At 39.3% G+C, this 21,907-nt stretch overlaps 1 protein-coding gene across 1 annotated transcript; it reads left to right on the top strand.

Annotated features, from left to right (window-relative positions):
- Nucleotides 1-6,472: 6,472 nt before the first annotated feature.
- zgc:56585 (uncharacterized protein LOC393297 homolog) lies at nucleotides 6,473-15,292 on the top strand. The gene is made up of 7 exons (XM_039778477.1): nucleotides 6,473-6,649; nucleotides 7,988-8,111; nucleotides 9,258-9,364; nucleotides 13,686-13,782; nucleotides 14,280-14,356; nucleotides 14,683-14,840; nucleotides 15,062-15,292. Exons 1-7 carry the CDS (start codon nucleotides 6,557-6,559, stop codon nucleotides 15,180-15,182), a joined length of 777 nt encoding a protein of 258 aa, XP_039634411.1. The 5' UTR covers nucleotides 6,473-6,556; the 3' UTR covers nucleotides 15,183-15,292.
- Nucleotides 15,293-21,907: the final 6,615 nt, after the last annotated feature.

The raw sequence follows: 21,907 nt of genomic DNA, 5'->3' as shown, positions 1-21,907 counted from the left end.
TGGAGGTTGGCAAAAAACTAGATTTTCAGGCAGTGTTAAGTAACTCTTTGAACAAAACAAACAAACAATGACCACCGCAATGAAAAGATACCTGCATTCAATTTTGAAAGACTATTTGGTATAACAGTAACATTTTAAGAGCTAGTCCATTTAAAGACTGCTATTATTATTATTCCCAATCTTAGAAGTCAGGTTTCGACAGTGAAATGCTGAAAATGTGTTTTGTCATGGAGGGGTGTGTTTTTGGTCCTCACATAGAAAACAAGCCATGACACATCAGTGTCAGACCAGTGGTGACAATACCTTCTAGTCCCTCTGTTCTGTATCCTTCTCTTTACGTCTCTCTCTCTCTCTCTCTCTCTCTCTCTCTCTCTCTCTCTCTCTCTCTCTCTCTCTCTCTCTCTCTCTCTCTCTCTCTTTTGTCGCTGCCAGGCTACACTTTGTCCTGCTCATAACAACATCAACACAACATGCAGCTTGCGAGACATGACCCACTCAAATGTGCGATCCCACACTGGATCGGTTCTGCTCATTGATGGATCCGTTTGACTGATTCTGAGTGACTGAAGTTTCTGCATAACTGTACATTTATTTTGTAATAAATTGAGATCATTTAGATAATTTAACTGTAAACATCTTAAAATTTAACTTTTAAGATGTAAGACTGTGTGTGTGATGTGTAATGTGATGTCACCGTGGGGTTGCCGGGTGATCACCAGAGACTAGAAAGAGTCCAGAATCTAACTCCCTTTAAAACCATGATGTGTTGTCCGTTGTGCATCCCTCTCTGTCTTTCTATGGGACACACACACACACACACACACACACACACACACACACACACACACACACACACACACACACACACACACACACACACACACACACACACACACATCTGAATGTATCACCGCTGACAAACAATCTCTGTCTAGGTTGTAGAACCCGTCACACTCCCTGAGACCACATAATCTCTAAACACACACACCAAACCCTTTGCATTCACAGTCACAGTCTTCTGTAGGTATTGACATGTAGACACACACACCCTCACATGCATCCATCCCCCGCCGCCCCACGCCCGCCCCCGCCCGCCCGTCCGCCCGCCCATCGAGGCCCCTCACTGTAAACAGGCTGATATTTCGCTCAATAGCGGCCTCCTATTCTTTGCGGCCGATGACACTGGTGACATGTAAAGCTCTCGGGCATTGTTCAGCTCTCTGGAGCTCTGTAGCAGTGTAATCACCAGTGAAATGGCAATGGGCCACTGGGATGAAAACACAAGTCAGCAGCTGGTCAGCAAATCACAGTTGAAAGCCGTTAAATGGCGGATTTGCCCCGTAAGCAAGACGAGCTCGAGGGGCCTTTGTGACCCCGGTTTGTGAGAAACCGGGGTCACAGAGTTGGAAGTATAGGCTTTTTTTAATAACAATTTATATCAGTTTTATTCAAGGCATCTGAACTATGTATTTTGTCCTTTCACACAGTATACGTATGTTATCAACCGAGTGGAGGAGCTAGATCTCACTTGACAAAACCTTAAAGTTTGTAATTGATCTCAGACACGCTGTCAACCACTGTTGTTAACGTATATTTTAATTAAAGTGATTGGACATGAGGTGACTATTGAGTGACAGCCCCAATTCCCTGGATTTATGCTGGAATCGGTTGGAAGCTGCTGAATAGAAAAATTTTGAAGTGTCAATGGGCTCTACTTTGCTATAACAGTGCTAACAGTTATCAAAGTGAGTCTTTTCAAAAGGAAAAGCCAGAACCAGTCTACAAAAATCATATTAAAAGGTACAACATTAAACACATTATAGCTTCTGTTGAAAAGGTAGAAGATATGAAAAGGAACTCTTTCTTTCTGCGTCCATGTGTTTAAACTTTCTGTAACTAAAACTATGATGTAATGGACTCAGTGACACAGGTCGTTTGTTACCATGTGGCTACTCTGCACTCCACCTAGTGGCACATTTGGATACAGAGGTCTGGTCTGTACACATCTTCTCAGCAGAATAAAACTAATGTTACAGACATTTATTCTTTCTGTATATATGTTTTGTGCTATTTAAAGATTTTCTTCTGCCTGGAATATGCTCCCCAACAACATAAAACAGATAAAATTACATTTTTAGAATAGAATAGTTTATTTGTCATTGTTTTGCAGACAACGAAAAGCAGTTTAGCAGCTCCGCATTGACGGCATAACACAATATTAAAAACACAACATTCATGCCAGGATAAAATAAATAAATAGATTTAAGTTAAAAAGTTGCATAAGGGATCGGGTAGATGAAAGTGCATACAGCACTAACAGACAGACAAACCAGCAACACAAAGTCACAAAGATCTTGTTATTTTAATTATTACTTTTAATTATTTGTATTGCTGGAACCTTTTGATTTCTATTGTAGATTTGTTGTCTATTCTTGTTTCTATTTTCATTGAAAGTTTCTATTGTCTACCCTTTCAGTTATTTAAGTTATTTTCAGATTTGTTTTACCTTTTCTTGTTTTATTGATGATGAGTGATTTAAATAGTTTTTTGTTATTCTGTCATTTTTTTAATTGAAGACCAACGCCCACTTTGTGGAAGCTAATGGGTAAACGAAAAACAAAGGATGCCCATGCAAGATGTTCCAGGTAAAGATCCTTCCAGTGAGCCACTATTCAGGCAATTTCATGACTTGTTGAGGTCTTCATAGCTATAATTACCAGGTCATTTGTGTGAAGTTCCAGGCCACAGCCACAACTTCCACAAAATGTATGTACAGTCCAAGTATTTAACGTTTCCGCACATTTCATATTTTTTTGTAATCAGTCATATAGAAAATATTTAAACTATTTATGTGGTTAAGGGGTTGATACAGTTTCCCGCGTCCCCCTACTTCATACCCGCGGCGGTTATGGCACTGACTTTAGTTGCAAGCACTGGACAACAAATGTTAGTTTAATGAGTAGTGGTAGAACCGCACCCTGCACACCCACTTAGGGTATATTGCTTTTCTTCAGCAGGGACAGGGAAGATGGTTAAATTGATGGAAGATGATGGACAAATAAGATTTGATGATGGAGTTGCAGACTGAGATGGATAGATTTGTTTCACAACAATGTCAAATAAGCAAATCTACAATGGAATGGTTACAAATAAAATATCAGGTAAGATCATGTTATGTGTTAAAGCTCTCCTCCATCACTAGCTCGAGCTGTTTTGCAAGGAGGAATGGGCAAAAGTCGTCTCTCGATGTGCAAAACTGTAGAGACATACCCCAGCGACTTACAGTGTATCGCAGCAAAGGTGGCTACAAAGTATTAACTTAAGGGCTGATAATTTGCACCAATATTTCAGTTTTTATTTGTTTAAAGGTGTCATAAATCTTCCACTTCATGTTGTGTCCATTGTTGTTGATTTTCACAAAAATACATATTTTTTTTGAGGTATGTGAAAGGCAAAAGTTAACGTATTGGTATATTTATTTTGGGGTGTCCCTGTTGGCTGCAACAAAGGCAGTTGTGGTTCTTGTAACACCAAACAAAAGTCATATTAATTTACAGAACTGCATCACAGCCTGCGGAACTCTGAACTAAAAAAGGGTCTGCTAGTCTGTCTCTTTTGTTGCAAAAGTTTTTGACACATTTCTTGTGGTTGTGACAGACTCCACACAGTATTTCCTTCAGTGACCTCTACTGTTGCAGCAGCATGCACAGTCTTGCCACGTATGCTCATCAAAACCATTTAAGCAATAGGAATCCTTAACAAACACACACACACACACACACGCACACACACACACACACACACACTAGGGCGGCACGATATGAAGAAAATATGCAATATGCGATCATGTTGTTGAATATTGCAATAACGATATTACTTGCAATAAATAAACAGATATTTAAATGTGCTCAGTTCTGTACTCAACAAATTGCAGGTTGCTTTTAAAACAAATAAAAGGAAATCATTGCATTGCATTACAATATATTGTGCAGCCCTAACACACACAAACACACACACACACACACACACACACACACACACACACACACACACACACGGGTGGTGCTTTTGTACCTGAAAAAGGGAGGTAATGTGCCTGGTAACCTTTAATACATAGTGATTATGTACTCTTTTATTTTATTAGGATTAAGGGAACACAGCTGATCCTGCTGTCCCTGATTAGCACTAAATCAATCATGCTTATTTATTAAAATAACTCACTGTCATAAAACACTTAACATGTCAAATATCTGCTATAGAGGTACAGGGGTGGTACATTTTTGTACTAAAAAGTAGACACATTACAGGCCTTTTGATTCACCATGAAGGTACACCAAGTTACTAGTGGTTCCCAACCTTTTTGGCCCCTTAGAATAAAAAAAATTTCTTCTTGTGACCCCTCATTTGTGACCCCTCATTTGTAAGCACTTCCGCCAAATAATGATTTCCCCTTCTAACTTAAGCAATTACAAAGGCGAAACTATCTATTGTGAGTCCTTGGTTTGGGAACCGTCGATTTAAGGAACACATTTGTAACAATGTGGCCTGACAGTCGCAGTAAGTTCAGGTAGTTTAAGGTGAGCTAGCAGCACCTGTGGGAATTGGCCATAGCAAATTTGTGAAGAAATTAGAAATAGTGCTGTATGGCATCCGTAATGCCTCATCTAACATTGTGATCACAGATTTTGAAAAAACAAATATAGAGATTTGTGTGAGGAACTATTCTTTAGGTTGGACCAAAATATGTAAAATTCACATCTGTAGCCTAGTAGGACATAAGTGGTGTGGGACAAAATGCTTCGAGGGCATCTTCCCCTCACACACATTTTTCTATATGGTGCAATTTCTTAGTAGCCTATAAGTAAAATAAAATAGAAAATACAATGATCTATGAAACTAAGACCATACAAAGTGTTAAACTACAAACTATAAATAACTAATCTTTAGGCTTTGACTTATAGCTTCCTCAACTCACTTCACTAAAACTCAACTCCCAACATTATCTGAGTAAAAGCAGTATGAAACACATGGCTATCAGGATGGGGTGTGCCAAACCTGAGACCAGCTGATAGTGCTGCTGGTTACATTAATTTCCCAGAAAATAGTAACTACTTTGTATTAACCAGATAAATGCATAGTGTACACACACACACACACACACACACACACACACACACACACACACACACACACACACACACACACACACACACACACACACACACACACACACTGCCTGGATGTAGCCTACACGCACACAAATTAGTTGTGGCTCGGAAAAAAATAACTAACAGCAAAATCCGGAGAAAGGGAAATTCTCAGTATTGATTGTCCTATTAATACTGATTCGCCTACAATAGCCTATACCTAGAGAATATGAGCTATCAAGTCACATAACACTATACCTCCATCTAGTGGTCACAATTCCAAATGTGTAGACCTACCTATAGACGGAACGTGTTTGTGCTCAGGAAACGTTTTTGTTGGCACATTCATTCCAAACTTCTTTAAAGAATGTGGCAGTTCTATGATGTCTTACGTATAAACAGAGATACAGATATCCAAATTGTAGTTAATTTCTTTTTCAGATATTCAAGGAGACACTCGTCAATTCGGCACACATATAATCCACCAACAAGCTCTTATCGATTGAACATTCAAGCTTTTCTAATTGGTTAGCGCTACTCCATAGCACCGCACACACGGGGGTGATCCTTCTGACGTCTCTGTTTAATTAAAACCTGCCTAAGATTTTGTATTGAAATCCATGACTACATGCACACATGCCGAATTGAAGAGAGTGTCTCATCGAAGCAGAAAAAGTAGCCTATTCGGTCATTTTACAGCATAGTACACCTGCATGCGATGTCCAGCAAAAATGAATTAAATCGCAATGTTTATGAACGGTGTGTGATGTCGGGCTGTGAACGCAAATATTGGCGAGTAGCCTTATAATGCCTCTGATTGGCTTGCCCTGTTTTCTTACCCTAACCCTAAACATTCCCCACGCCTCACTCCTAAACCTCTACGTCGACACGTCTAGCAGATCTACACAGCATAACCGAGTATTGGTCGGTATATGTCTGTAAGATTATAGACAGACAAATGCACATATTTGGTAGGCCTGGTAATCCTTTACGTAATGCTTCTAAAAAAGGAAGAATAGTTACAACCATCACTGCTTTCAGTACGCTTTAGCCTAATTAAAAACAGTTCCTATAGGCTACTTAGCCTAGTGAATTAATTAATTCACTTTCTTTTTTTAACTTTAGCCTACTAAAACCTGAACGCACTGTAGACTAGATAGGTTTTAGACTGTAAAAGAGAATATAGCAGTCTATGGTTTTAACCTATACACTGATGGTATTTGGCTTCATGTTTCGACACGATGGGTGGATTCTCCTGATGATGGGCGGTGTCTTCTTCTTAAAAAAATGTTATGATGGGCGGTGCCAGTTTAGAAACAATTACTTCTCTGGACTCATCACGGTTATACAGTATTTCCTTCAGGGATCCTACAGCTGAGAGCCTCCTATCTTCTGACTGAACATCTGAAATGGAATTAAATGGTAAAATCGCAGTAGTGACTGGAGCAGCGCTGGGGATAGGAAAAGCAATAACAGAGATACTCCTGAAAAATGGTGCCAAGGTAACGTTTGTTTGTGTGATATTGTGAATAGACCGGTCACTTCAGTAGCCTACACGGACCGTTTTGCATATTGTCCATATTATCTTCCAGCTTTTTAACCGTGATGCATTGCGCAGTGAGAGAAGACTCCTTCTTATGGAGTCATTTTGGTCTGGAATTAAGTCTTTATATGTTTACTTGCTCAAAACATCAATTAATCAAATATTGCCAGAAATGTTTTTACAGATTGTACCGAAACAAAAAAATGCATCTATCCATTTAAGATGAGCTTCATGCTGCGAATTTCGGGTGCTTGGTACTTTATATAGACAATACACTAGTGTACTGTGTTGTCTATATAGAGTACCAGCTGTAATCAATCTGTTTTTACCATTTGCTCCCCTTAAAATTTGAACAGAAAGCCTGCTTTACAAACTGGATGAGTGGGGTTTGGAAGAGTTGGGCATTTAGGAAGCAGTGGGAATGTGAAACTGCTTTGTTGTCCATTGTTTTAAATGTGCTCTCAGGTCTTCTTTTTGAGCATTTATTTAAGGTGAGAGGTCCACCATATTCATATCAGTAAGGGTGTAGATATGTATTTGAGGTGTATATGTGAAGATATGTCTTTATAGATCCCCAGAGGCTAAATTCAGGTGTTGCAGCAGCCAGAAATAACTACAGATAAATAAAGAAAAGTAAAAAATAGATCATTAGAAGTAAATACAATAAAATATACACTCAGGTTTATTTGGCACGCCTAGCTAAAACTAATGCAGTCTATACAACAGTCTGGGAATAAATCCTACCTACATGAAGGTTAAAATTAGAGTTGCAAAGATTAATTGATTAGTTGTCAACTTTTAAATTAATCGCCAACTATTTTGATAATTGATTAATCGGTTTGTGTCATTTTTATGAAATAAAGTAAGAATTCTCTGATTCAGGCTTCCTAAATGTGAATATTTTCTAGTTTCTTCACTCTTCTATGACAGTAAACTAAATACATTTTAGTTGTGGAAAAAACAAGAATTTTGAGGACGTTGTTATTGACTCAAACAAACATTTTCTGACTTTTTAAAAACAAAACAACGAATTGATTAATCGATGAAATACTCAACTTACATAAAAATACTTCATAAAATACTTACAGCCCTAGTTAAACTGTTTTTTTGTTCAAACTGCTGTGTCTTGATTCAACTTTATGATCATTTTGGTGGCTGTAGTTTGTGGCGCTGTTGTAATTTTGAAGTTAATTGCGCATGTAAATCTATTCTTATTTTATTGTATTTACTTCTAATGATCTATTTTTTACTTTTCTCTATTTATCTATGTATAACTGATAGTCCTTCACCTTTACAGGTAGCCCTCCTGGATGTGAATGAAACTGCAGGGAAGAGTTTAAAGGAAGCTCTGGACAAACAGTATGGACAGGACAGGACTTTGTTCCTGAACTGTAATGTTGAATCAGAGGAGCAGTTCAAAGGTAACAGAGACAGACACAGACAAACAGAGACAGACAAACAAACAGAGACAGACAGACAGAGACAGACAGACGGACACAAAGACACACAGACAGACAGACACTTAAACACAGTATGAAAGTGGGGGAGGTATTGAAGAGAGGAAAACAGCTGGTCTGATATATATTTAAATAAACATGCCTAGAAACACATGAAACTAATAAATCCCACCAGGACCTTGTTTGTCAGATACCAGAACGCTCACAAACTCAGGGACATTTTGTCTTCAATTAAACCAGATGGAATTTAATCCCAGATTAGTTTGAGTCATGCAGTCGCATTAAATATAGTTAAGTAAATTCCTAAGACTTTATATGGTCATGTCAACAATAGGGAAAAGAAAAACCCGCTGGCTGTAACGTACCGATAATGAAGGTGAGGTTGTTAGGTTCAGGGTGTGTTGTTTTGTACGCTCGGATTCAGAAGGCTCAGTTCTACTTTGTGTGGGAAGGTGTGGAAAAAATACAATTTATAAGCATTTACTCGGGACAATATTGCGAAAATAAGTCAGGGAGCGCCTGTTCTTTCCTCAGCATCACACTGTGCTCAGATAAGGACACGCAGTGGCTCCATGTTATCTTGTTTAGAGTACTCAGTATAATATGGTATTTCCCATGGAAACAGTTTAATAATTATAATAGACAAAAGTATGTACAGTATATCATAATTTTTCTAACAGTATGTAGAGATTATAGAGTAACTTTGTTGTACATTTATTTGGTTTCAAACTAGCAAGCATACGACAAAAAACTGGAACTTGATAAAAAATGGCGTCAGTTATAGCAAAAGATATTGACTATTAGTCCCAAATAACTTGAATTGAATAAAATGAATTGGTCTACATTAAAAAAAAGTTATTATAGTTAATTTTCATTATTTCGTGCAACTAATGATTATTTTTCATTATCGATAAGCCTAGCAATCATTTTCTCTATTAAATATTTGGTCAATAAAATGTCTCATTCTGTCCAACAAACAAATCTCTGGCAATCGACTAATAGATAATCGGCTAATTGATGCAGATCTACATTGTAGGCCAAATAAGGGAAGGAGCTCAACCTGGTCATGAAATAAATAAGTTAATAACTGTTTCCTTTTCTGCTCTCAAGCTGCATTTCAGAAAACTGCAGAACACTTCGGAGGAATAGACATCCTGTGCAACAACGCTGGCATCTTGAATGAGACCACATGGGAGAAAACGGTCTCCATAAACCTCGTAAGAAGAAGAGAGAGTAACAGACTGCATCTGGTTGCGATTATGCCTGTTACTTTGTACTCCGTTGCACCACTCCCACACGGGAAATGACACCACAACACAATCATTCCAGTGTTACATGAAGCAACATGTTTTTTTTTTTTCTTCATCAGTTCAGTTCAGTTTTATTTATACTAGTGCAGTGCCCATTGAAACTGTGCCTGTTTAGGAACGGGCAGATTGCTTGGCCTGTGGTATTGCTGCTTGTAGAATTCATCAAAACCAAATTGTACCCCAAAATTAGAAAAGAGAAAAAAAAAAAAAAAAAAAAAAAAAAAAAAAAAAAAAAAAAAAAAAAAAAAAAAAAAAAAAGATCAGCAAGGTGTTAATTTCCATACAGGTTTAGTGGCTTGACAGTTAACGGTAAGTATGGATTTGTTAGTTAGCAGTATATTAATTAACCCGGGGTGAATCTGATGAAAAGTGCTGTGTCTGCCCGGTTCAACTCTGAGATTTTCTTGCATTGCACAGCGCTGTGAAGGAATAATATCCGAAATTACTTTATATTCTACCTCTGGTAGAAGTGGTGAATGTAGGCTACAGCTCACAACAACTTAATACTATATAGTGTCTGGCGTTTGTTTGATACTTAGTGTTGGCAAATGGCTTTTTGTTGAGTTTCCTCTTAGCGAAAAAAATAGACACGGCCAACCTTATTCCACACAACAGTCACGATGTTCCTTTCAGCTTTCATGCTCCAGGAAAGTGAAGAAAAGTTTGGTATATCCAGTAATCGTGTAGCTAACGCTGGAAGCCCCCCCCCCGCGCTGTTGTAAACATGGATGTATTAAGGTTGTAAAGCGTTCTGCACGTCTGCGTGTGGCGTGCAGGTTACCTTCCCACCAAACACGTCCCCAAACACGGACAACGATGTGACTCAAAAACAGTGTCTGGTAGCCTGCCTACAAGTGGCATCACGCTCTGTCTGCCACTTGTTGTCTGTAGCTGGTTGTGCTTTGCATGTTTGGGATTCTGAAACGTCCTTAAATTTGAGGTTTAAGTCACATATTAGCTGCCAAAGTGCTTGCTCAGTGCAGTGTGAGAGGGGAAGTGGCCAGCAGCTAGAGCAGCAAAAGCCAATGTGTGCTTCCTTTACCCATAACTATATATTTTGCATTTCTAATCCAAACAACGTCAAATGTGGCACCGCACTTACTCGTGCCCGTAGCAAGACACCTGTCAAGTTTGAAATCCAATCGGACTAACGGTTCGAGAGATATCGCACATACACATACGCACACACACACACACACACACACACACACACACACACACACACACACACACACACACACACACACACACACACACAAAAAACAAACACACACACACACACACACACACAACACACACACACACAAACAAACAAACAAACAAACAAACAAACAAACAAACAAACAGACAACGACAGATCGTTCCTGCAATTTATAGATAGATAGCACGTTTTAAAAAAACAAAGATAACGAACGCATGTACAACAATACACAATACAAAATAACCAACAGTAGGGGAAAAAAAAGGCCAGTGTGTCAAAACTCAACTTGAATTGAAAGCCAAAGAATAGTAGTGTGTCCTAAGCAAGGACTTGAATGTTTCACCGGTACAAGATGTTCTTATATGAATAGGTAAACTATTCCAGAAGTCTGGAACAGCCACTGCAAAGGCTCGGTCACCTTTTATTTTTTTAACCAGGATCTGGGCACATCGAGGAGCATCTGGTTGGAAGACCTCCGTGCTTTGACAGGAGTGTGGACATGTAAAAGCTCTGATAAATAAGAAGGCCACAATCCATTTAAAATCTTAAAAACAAGCAATACAATTTTAAAATCAATCCTGAAACAGACAGGGAGCCACTGGAGCGTGGCCAAAACCGGTGTAATGTGGTCACGCTTTTTAGTCCCGGTCAAAAGTGGAGCTGCTGCGTTCTGGACTAACTGTAACCGACGATAGGGATGACTAAATGATAATATACACAAACAATACACAATACAAAATAACCAACAGTAGTGTGTCCTAAGCAAGGACTTGAATGTTTCAACGGTCTGAGATGTTCTTATATGAATAGGTAAATTATTCCAGAGGTTACCTTCCCACCAAACACGTCCCCAAACACGGACAATGATGTGACTCAAAAACAGTGTCTGGTAGCCTGCCTACAAGTGGCATCACGCTCTGTCTGCCACTTGTTGTCTGTAGCTGGTTGTGCTTTGCATGTTTGGGATTCTGAAACGTCCTTAAATTTGGGAATTGTCCTTTGTTTATTCAAAGTCAAAGACAGTCCAAAGTAGTGCTACTTTGCACATTTTTGGGGTCTGAGGTTTAAGTCACTTATTAGCTGCCAAAGTGCTTGCTCAGTGCAGTGTGAGAGGGGAGTTGCCAGCAGCTAGAGCAGCAAAAGCCAATGTGTGCTTCCTTTACCCATAACTATATATTTTGCATTTCTAATCCAAACAACGTCAAATGTGGCACTGCACTTACTCGTGCCCGTAGCAAGACACCTGTCAAGTTTGAAATCCAATCGGACTAACGGTTCGAGAGATATGCGCATAACACACGCACGCACGCACACACACAGACACACACACACACACACACACACACACACACACACACACACACACACACACACACACACACACACACACACACACACACACACACACACACACACACAGACAGACAGACGTTCCTGCAATTTATAGATAGATAGCACGTTTTAAAACAAACATAGATGACCAACGTACAACAATACACAATACAAAATAACCAACAGTAGGGGAAAAAAAAGGCCAGTGTGTCAAAACTCAACTTGAATTGAAAGCCAAAGAATAGTAGTGTGTCCTAAGCAAGGACTTGAATGTTTCACCGGTCCAAGATGTTCTTATATGAATAGGTAAACTATTCCAGAAGTCTGGAACAGCCACTGCAAAGGCTCGGTCACCTTTTATTTTTTAACCAGGATCTGGGCACATCGAGGAGCATCTGGTTGGAAGACCTCCGTGCTTTGACAGGAGTGTGGACATGTAAAAGCTCTGATAAATAAGAAGGCCACAATCCATTTAAAATCTTAAAAACAAGCAATACAATTTTAAAATCAATCCTGAAACAGACAGGAAGCCACTGGAGCGTGGCCAAAACCGGTGTAATGTGGTCACGCTTTTTAGTCCCGGTCAAAAGTGGAGCTGCTGCATTCTGGACTAACTGTAACCGACGATAGGGATGACTAAATGATAATATACACAAACAATACACAATACAAAATAACCAACAGTAGTGTGTCCTAAGCAAGGACTTGAATGTTTCAACGGTCTGAGATGTTCTTATATGAATAGGTAAATTATTCCAGAGGTCTGCACGTCTGCGTGTGGCGTGCAGGTTACCTTCCCACCAAACACGTCCCCAAACACGGACAACGATGTGACTCAAAAACAGTGTCTGGTAGCTTGCCTACAAGTGGCATCACGCTCTGTCTGCCACTTGTTGTCTGTAGCTGGTTGTGCTTTGCATGTTTGGGATTCTGAAACGTCCTTAAATTTGGGAATTGTCCTTTGTTTATTCAAAGTCAAAGACAGTCCAAAGTAGTGCTACTTTGCACATTTTTGGGGTCTGAGGTTTAAGTCACTTATTAGCTGCCAAAGTGCTTGCTCAGTGCAGTGTGAGAGGGGAAGTGGCCAGCAGCTAGAGCAGCAAAAGCCAATGTGTGCTTCCTTTACCCATAACTATATATTTTGCATTTCTAATCCAAACAACGTCAAATGTGGCACCGCACTTACTCGTGCCCGTAGCAAGACACCTGTCAAGTTTGAAATCCAATCGGACTAACGGTTCGAGAGATATGCGCATAACACACGCACACACACACACACACACACACACACACACACACACACACACACACACACACACACACACACACACACACACACAGACAGACGTTCCTGCAATTTATAGATAGATAGCACGTTTTAAAACAAACATAGATGACCAACGTACAACAATACACAATACAAAATAACCAACAGTAGGGGAAAAAAAAGGCCAGTGTGTCAAAACTCAACTTGAATTGAAAGCCAAAGAATAGTAGTGTGTCCTAAGCAAGGACTTGAATGTTTCACCGGTACAAGATGTTCTTATATGAATAGGTAAACTATTCCAGAAGTCTGGAACAGCCACTGCAAAGGCTCGGTCACCTTTTATTTTTTTAACCAGGATCTGGGCACATCGAGGAGCATCTGGTTGGAAGACCTCCGTGCTTTGACAGGAGTGTATTCTGTTTTTGTAGATGGGTGTCATCCGGGGGACTTACCTGGCGCTGGAGCAAATGAGCAAGTTGAGTGGAGGTCGGGGAGGGGTCATCGTCAACACTGCATCCATGGCAGGTAAAGCCCACAATGTACTGCATAATGTGTTTGTTTGTCCAGCAAAAGAAAGCAGCATTCTTTGCACTTCCGACAAAATAGTATTAATTAATTAATAGTAAATTCACAGTACTTTATATCCAGGGGCATAAATCCTCAGAATTTGCACTAAAAAGTCAACTGGAAAAAAAGATCTGCACACAACAGAAACCTATACTTCTTTACTTACATAACACGCATGCATGGTGCAAATACACATTATTTGGTTTGCAAAAAATTGAACAGCCTGTTGGTATATAGAGGAGAGACATTCAATACAGTTAAACGTAATGCACGTTCATAAAGCATTCCTAATTTAATTTATTGCTCATAATTACTGTGTTTGCCTATGAGTAATATCTTGGCCCAGGTCTCAACATTGTTGCATGAACATGAGAGACAACGTAGAATAGTGTGCATCTCTCAGGTTATTTAACCACGAAGCCAAATATTGACTTGATATAACCCACATCCTGCAGGTCTCGGGCCTCTACCAAGCTGTCCTGTCTATACAGCCACTAAGCACGGAGTGATCGGCTTCACTCGAGCCATGGCGGTAAGAATGGTTTTTCCAAAAGAAATTCCAGGAAGACTGAGAAAACGTGTAGCTACAAGACGTCAATTACTTTGTTTTTTACAGACAAAGTGTTGGACACACATAGGTGTGGGAATCATTGCAATTGATACTTTATATACTTTATATGCTTTTATGTCCTGAAATGTTTTGGGACAAAAGCTATAGGTAACTTATGCTACTTCTTATGAGAAGCTGAATCATTATGCATCTGGTTTGGTATATTACAGGTTGAGCGAGGCAGGTTTTTGCTTTAGTGCCTCTGACATTTGAAGCTTAATTGTGTGTATGTGTGTGTCTTTTATTAGGCTGCCTCTACCGCATCCGGTTACGGTGTGCGGTTCAACGCCCTTTGCCCAGGTTTCGTCCAAACTGACCTTTTCACCACAATCCCATCCAAACTGGGACAATTCTCCCACCTGGCTGATGCAACTCATCAAATAGCAGAAAAGTTTGGGATATTGACGTGAGTCTTGGCACGCTCCATTAAATCCATTAAACAGTTTGTTCTGATGCTGGTTAACCTGAGGTGCTGCAACTTAGACTTCCACTCAGTATAAAACTAATTCCATCATTTTTAGACCCCTCGATGACATAATATTATACACGTTAAAGTTCATTATTGTGACCATGTGTGATAATGTGTATTACATATTCATTGGAGTCACTGTACCTTTTTGATTTCAGTGTGTCTGAGGTAGCGGAGTCCCTCCTGGAGCTGGTGACAGATGAGACAAAGAATGGGGAGGCCTTCCTGATATTTTCTCAAGGGAAGCAATACTTTACTTTTCCTTCATTCTCCTCATAGCTCTCTGCAATTACAAACCACAACCAAACTCATACAGTACTGGGTCTTGTAATCAAAACTGCAATGTTTCTCAGTGCTTCAGTGTGCAAAATAAAAACTATATGCCTCAAGTGCCTTTATGTACAGCAGATAAGGAATATGCGGCTAAAATATCTTAATGCATAGTCAATACAATATACTGTACATGGGAGGTCTAAAAGCTGTAAGCTTCTCTTTCATTCAATTTGCTAATAGTATATCCATTTTATTCTAGGGTCCAAGGTTGCCTTAAAATACATTGAAAACAATATTCATACATGTTGATAACAGTGAAACAGTTTAAATAATGCTGACTTATAATAATTGATTTTGCTAACTACAATACATGTGCACAAGTGTGTCCTTAAAGTGCTAATATTATGCTCATCTTCAGGTTCATAATCGTATTTAGAGGTTGTACCAGAATAGGTTTACATTGTTTAATTTTCAGAAAACACCATATATTTGTTGTACTGCACATTGCTGCAGCTCCTCTTTTCACCCTGTGTGTTGAGCTCTCTGTTTTAGCTACAGAGTGAGGCATCGCACTTCTGTTCCATCTTTGTTGGGAGTCGCACATGCGCAGTAGCTAGGTAAGGACTACTAGCCAGTCAGAAGCAGAGTATTAGGATGTGCCATGCTAGCAGCTAGGCGAGCATTATAACGTGTGTTACAAAGTGACGGTCGTCACGGAAGTAAAGGACTACAACAGAGCTGTTTGGAGCAGTTGGTGAACAGTGTTTTCTATTGGAGCTGGTAAGTCCCTTTGGAGTGGACTTTGGGCTTTTTCACTTTGTAAAACATGCAAAAAAGAAAAGATATATATATATATAATATATATATATATATAAAAAAAAAAATATATATATATATAACACAATAAAGGTAAGGGAAAAAGCCAAAAAGAATAATATGAGCATATATGAGCACATAGGACCACAGGATCAGCACATGCCCGAGTTAAATTTGGGTATTTTAAAGATTTCTGTGACCTGATTTAAAATCCAGAATGTAATTTTATGTATTGACCGTTGGGAGTCACTATTTAAAGGTGCTTTAAGCGATGTGACACGTTTTTTTTTAGGCTACAACATTTTTTGTCACATACAGCAAACATCTCCTCACTATCCGCTAGCTGCCTGTCCCCTGAACACACTGTAAAAAAACGCGGTCTCTGAAGACAGCCCAGGCTCCACAAAAACAAACTGCGCCAACCTGCCCCACGAACCATAACAAACAGAGTTCCAGCCAATAACCGACAAGAAGGATTTGGGGGTGGGGGTTCGCGGGGTTAGTGCGCGGAAGGAAGGGGGATGGGATGGGATGAGGAGGAGGGAGGGGCGAGCTAGCCTCGTTTTGTTTGACAATACTTCCAACGTCAACAAGAAATAACGTCATCCAACATCGCTTAGAGCAGTGGTTCCCAACCTTTTTTCCTTGGCGCCCCCCCTACTCATGTCTAAGAAAAGCTGAGCTGGCCTACTAAGTAACCTGCCTACAATTTTAAGCGAGAACAAAAATATATAGTTTTTATACAGACTTTTGTATACATTATATATTCTAGTGTATTATCATAATTTGTTTAACGTGCAAATATATATTTTTTTTACCTGAACCTCAAACCAGATAAAGACTTGCGCCCCCCCATGACCTTTGCCGCCCCCCTAAGAGGTGCCCGGACCCCAGGTTGGGAACCACTGGCTTAGAGCACCTTAAATGATAAATGTGTCCATTGTAAAGGCTCAGTTCATCCAAATGACCCGACAACTCTTTTTTTTTTTCACTTAGCGCTATTTGTAATTCCTGCTCATTTTCAATTCATGATATCATGTAATTCTAGTTTGTCAATAATAAATGCGTTATTGCCTAATGCTGTGGTTTGCTCAAATGTTTCTTTCTACAGTACAGTGCATAACAAATCAGTGAACATACTATACATGTCTTGTCTTTTAGGTTTTAAGTGCATAGAACAGTGCCTACATTAACCGATGCTTCAAAACTCGTGAATGAGACACCAAATAATTTCTTTAGGAAGGTTTTGGCTGCAGGACGGGGTCTGGAGCTGTCCATGCTTACAAACAAACACGTTAAACCAACTTCAACACTTGTTATACCAGCAAGCAGGGCTGGTATCTTTTGTTGTTGCTCTCAAAAGTGAAAGTCAAGTGGTCCGTGGTGGAAGATGTATTAAAATCACTTACCTCAGTAAAAGTATTTAGTACCACATTGTAATAATCATTACAAAGAAAAGTCCTGCATTCAAAATTTTTATGGAAAAGTATAAAAGTATTGGCAACAAAATGTACTTATGTATTTGTAACAGTCTTACTGGATAATATGTTTTTGATGCATTAATACGTAAGCTGTACTTTAATGTTGTAGCTGGTCGAGGTGGTGCTAATTTTAAATACTTCTTATACTCATGGGCGGTTCAGTCTACAATAATGCATCATAAACTGGTCACATATGAGAGTAACTAGTAACTGTAGCTGTTAAAAAGTAGAGTAAATAATACACATCTGAAATATAATGGAGTATAAGTATAAAATGGCATAGCATAAAATAGAAACACATAAGTAAAGTACAAGTACCTCAAAACTGTATATAACTACTTGAGTAAATGTACTTACTCCCCACCACTGTCAACAACAGCTAGCACAGTTACAAAACAGTACAGATCACAGGTAGTTATAGGATTATAATATGTATAATAATGAGATATATAATGTTTAGCTTTTAAGGAGATTTGCTTTTTTTCATGTTTAATATTTAAATACTATTTGTTTTACATTTCCTGGATCTGTCTACGAACAGAGAACAAACACATATCAACAGGATGGCAATATGAATGGGTTGACATTGTGAGGCATTATCTTTTTTTAAATCACATTATAAAGTTTGGTGCCAATGAAGATTTTGCAGAAAATTGATATTGAAATGACAGGAAAAGTGTGTGAAGTGAATTTTAGGGTTGTTTGTGTAACTGAAAATGACTGAAAACAGAGAGAAAGGAACATTTTCTGTTGTTTATTGACATGTGTTATGTCAGATTTTTTTTTTTTTTAATGTGGGCTATACATTTCATAATATATATACACTCACTGAAAGGATTATTAGGAACACCTGTTGAATTTCTTTTTAATGAAATTATCTAATCAACCAATCACAAGGCAGCTACTTCAATGCATTTAGGGGTGTGGTCCAGGTCTAGACAATCTCCTGAATTGGCATGGTTGTTGGTGCCAGACGGGCTGGTCTGAGTATTTCACTATCTGCTCAGTTACTGTGATTTTCATGCACAACCATTTCTAGGGTTTACAAAGAATGGTCTGAAAAAGGAAAAACATCCACTATGCTGCAGTCCTGGGAGGCGAAAATGTCTTGTTGATGCTAGAGGTCAGAGGTGAATGGGCCGACTGATTCCAGCTGATAGAAGATCAACTTTCACTCAAATAACCACTCGTTACAACCGAGGTATGCTGCAAAGCATTTGTGAAGCCACAACATTGAGGCGGATGGGCGACACCAGCAGAAGACCCCACCGGGTACCACTCATCTCCACTAAAAATAGGAATATGAGGCTACAATTTGCACGAGCTCACCAAAATTGGACAGTTGAAGACTGGCAAAATGTTGCCTGGTCTGACGAGTCTCAATTTCTGTTGAGACATTCAGATGGTAGAGTCAGAATTTGGCGTAAACAGAATGAGAACATGGATCCGTCATGCCTTGTTACCACTGTGCAGGCTGCTGGTAGTGGTGTAATGGTGTGCGGGATGTTTCCTTGGCACACTTTAGGCCCCTTAGTACCAATTGGGCATCGTTTAAATGCCACAGCCTACCTGAGCATTGTTTCTGACCATGCCCATCCTTTTATGACCACCATGTACCCATCCTCTGATGGCTACTTCCAGCAGGATTATGCACCATGTCACAAAGCTTGAATCATTTCAAATTGGTTTCTTGAACATGACAATGAGTTCACTGTACTAAAATGGCCCCCACAGTCACCAGATCTCAACCCAATAGAACATCTTTGGGATGTGGTGGAACGGGAGCGTCGTGCCCTGAATGTGCATCCCACAAACCTCAATCAACTGCAAGATGCTATCCTCTCAATATGGGCCAACCGTTCTAAAGAATGCTTCCAGCACCTTGTTGAATCAATGCCACATTGTATCTGTTCTACAGGTTCTGGTCACCTGGACTGCCTCACCCTGACTGGTAGTGTGGAGAGGTACAGAGAAACATTACAGGGTTCAGTCAGAGGGCTTGGTTCTGTATGATGACATTGAGCTTCTAGGTTAAAGTGATGGTTCGGAGTAATTTCACCATAGGGTCCTTTGCACCATGACATCGAGCCAAACACCCCCCCCAGAAGCTTTTTTCACCTGGGTCGAACATTGGGAGAGTTAGCGTAGAGTAGCGTTATCAGCTGAATAGCTTAGCGCGAGGTCTAATGGATCCAGATTTTCTAAATGTACCCACTATTATTTCCCAAATGATACCAAACGTCTACAGTAGTACAAATAGGTTATTTACTCATAAACGATGGATTGGAAAAGTTTGTAGTACACCAGAAGTGTATGTAAATAACACTTGCCTGCTGGCTTCTCGTCTCTGCTGCTGCTGCTGCTGCTACCTAAGGGGCAGTAAGAGTGCTTAGGGACGTCTACAAATTACAACACCGAAAAGAGATGCAACAAAAATATTTATATATATAAAAAAATAAATAAAATAAATATCTATTTTTTTTAAGTAAGTGCTGTAGTATAACTAACAAGAGACAAGTTAGAATTGAGGTAAGTTTGGAGACATTACCTTATTTAATCATTAAATTAATAAATATTTTTGTTGCATCTCTTTTCGGTGTTGTAATTTGTAGACGGCCCTAAGCACTCGTCTAACTGCCGGCAGCAGCAACAACAACAACAGCAGAGAGCAGAAGCCAGCAGGCAAGTGTTAACATAAACTTCTGGTGTACTTACAAACTTTCCAATCCATCGTTTTATGAGTAAATAACCTATTTGTACTAGTGTAGAAGTTTGGTATCATTTCGGGCATTATTAGTGGGGTCATTTACGAGATACATCACTGGATCCATTAGCCCCGCGTTAAGCTATTCAGCTGACAACGCTACTCTACGCTAACTCTCCCAATGTTCGACCCAGGTGAAAAAAGCTTCTGGGAGGGTGTTTAGCTCGAGGTCATGGTGCAAAGGACCCTAGGGTGAAATTACTCCGAACCATCACTTTAATACAGGAAATGTCGTGTATTTCTTTACGTTGAATTTCACCATGAAGGCCTCTCCATTCTTCCTCTCATCTGTCACCAGCTCGAGGAGGCACTCAGCTACCTCAGACACACTGAAACAAAAAGGAACAGTTGTTTAGCAGAAGAGGCATGTAAAAAAACAAACACCATACATAGGGTTGGGCATCAAGAATCGATTCCTACTTGGAATCGTTTCAAAAATTATGATTCCATCGGAATCGTTTCTTTATTGGAATCGTTTGGAATCGTTTGGAGGATTTGGTTTCAAATCTGATCATGGGTTCCAAATTTAACATGCGCAAGTTTTGGTTTCCGTAGCGGCCAGGCACTTGTTGAGTTGCAGCCGTGGAGCACAGTGAGCGGTGATCTAGTGTGGCTTTATTTTACATTGAAAAAGCCCCGTCAAACTGCAACCCACCTTTGAATCAAAATAAAACTTTCCTCTTATTTGTGAAATAAGCATGTGACCCGTTTCAACTCCACCACTCAAAGAATCGGAATCGAGAATCGATAAGAACCGGAATCGAAAAGAAGAATCGGAATGGGAATCACAATCGTTAATATCCAAACGATGCCCATCCCTAATCATACATAGACATGGTAATGTACTTTAACATTGTACGTATCATTATTTATTGTCTAATGAAGATTAGCAAACTCATCAATTCTGTCCAACACTTTCAGATTATATATGTAATAAAGACTGCGCCCTGTAGGGGGCGCTGTAGACTGTATTAAAGACTAACTTAAAATAATTTACTTTTATTTAATGTTTGAAATATGTTATAGGCCTACACATGTAATAATTGTTGTGAATGTGTATATATATATATATATATATATATATATATATATATATATATATTATATATATATATATATATATATATATATTAGAAGTCCAAGCTGCAGATATTTTTTGCAGTGTGGAGCTCAGCTGTCATCTTTCAGCTTTGATGAAGTGAAAGTTGGTCCGATGTTCAGAAAAAGGAAGCAGCCGACCCGCTGCCAACAGGAAGTCAGGCGCCGACCGCGATCTAAAGATCATCTGCTCTTTACCGAGACACACAGATCTGAAGTAATCAGTCTGGAGAAGGCGTTGATGACTGTCCACTCAGACAGTTCCCTCATTTATTCCTAAAATGTGGCAGGCTACGTATTCTGTCATTACAAAATAGTTCATTCCTGCCAGGAAAATATTAAGAGGAAAAGAAAATATTAAAAGGAAAAGAAAACTAGGCTACTAATGAAAAAAGGCTGTAGCCTGTAGGCCTACTATAGGCTAAACATTCAAAATCATAGAACAAAATATTCATGACTTTATAGGTCTTGCTTGCTTGATCTTGGGCTTAGGGTTAGCCTAGTTATTAATATCATATGCCCAACATTGCGTAACATTTGATTCTGCGCCGTTTCAGTTTCAAAATTCAGTT

Source organism: Perca fluviatilis, chromosome 16 (assembly GCF_010015445.1).
Source record: "Perca fluviatilis chromosome 16, GENO_Pfluv_1.0, whole genome shotgun sequence".
Taxonomy (NCBI): Eukaryota; Metazoa; Chordata; class Actinopteri; order Perciformes; family Percidae; genus Perca; species Perca fluviatilis.
This window is presented reverse-complemented; position numbering and strand designations above follow the sequence as displayed.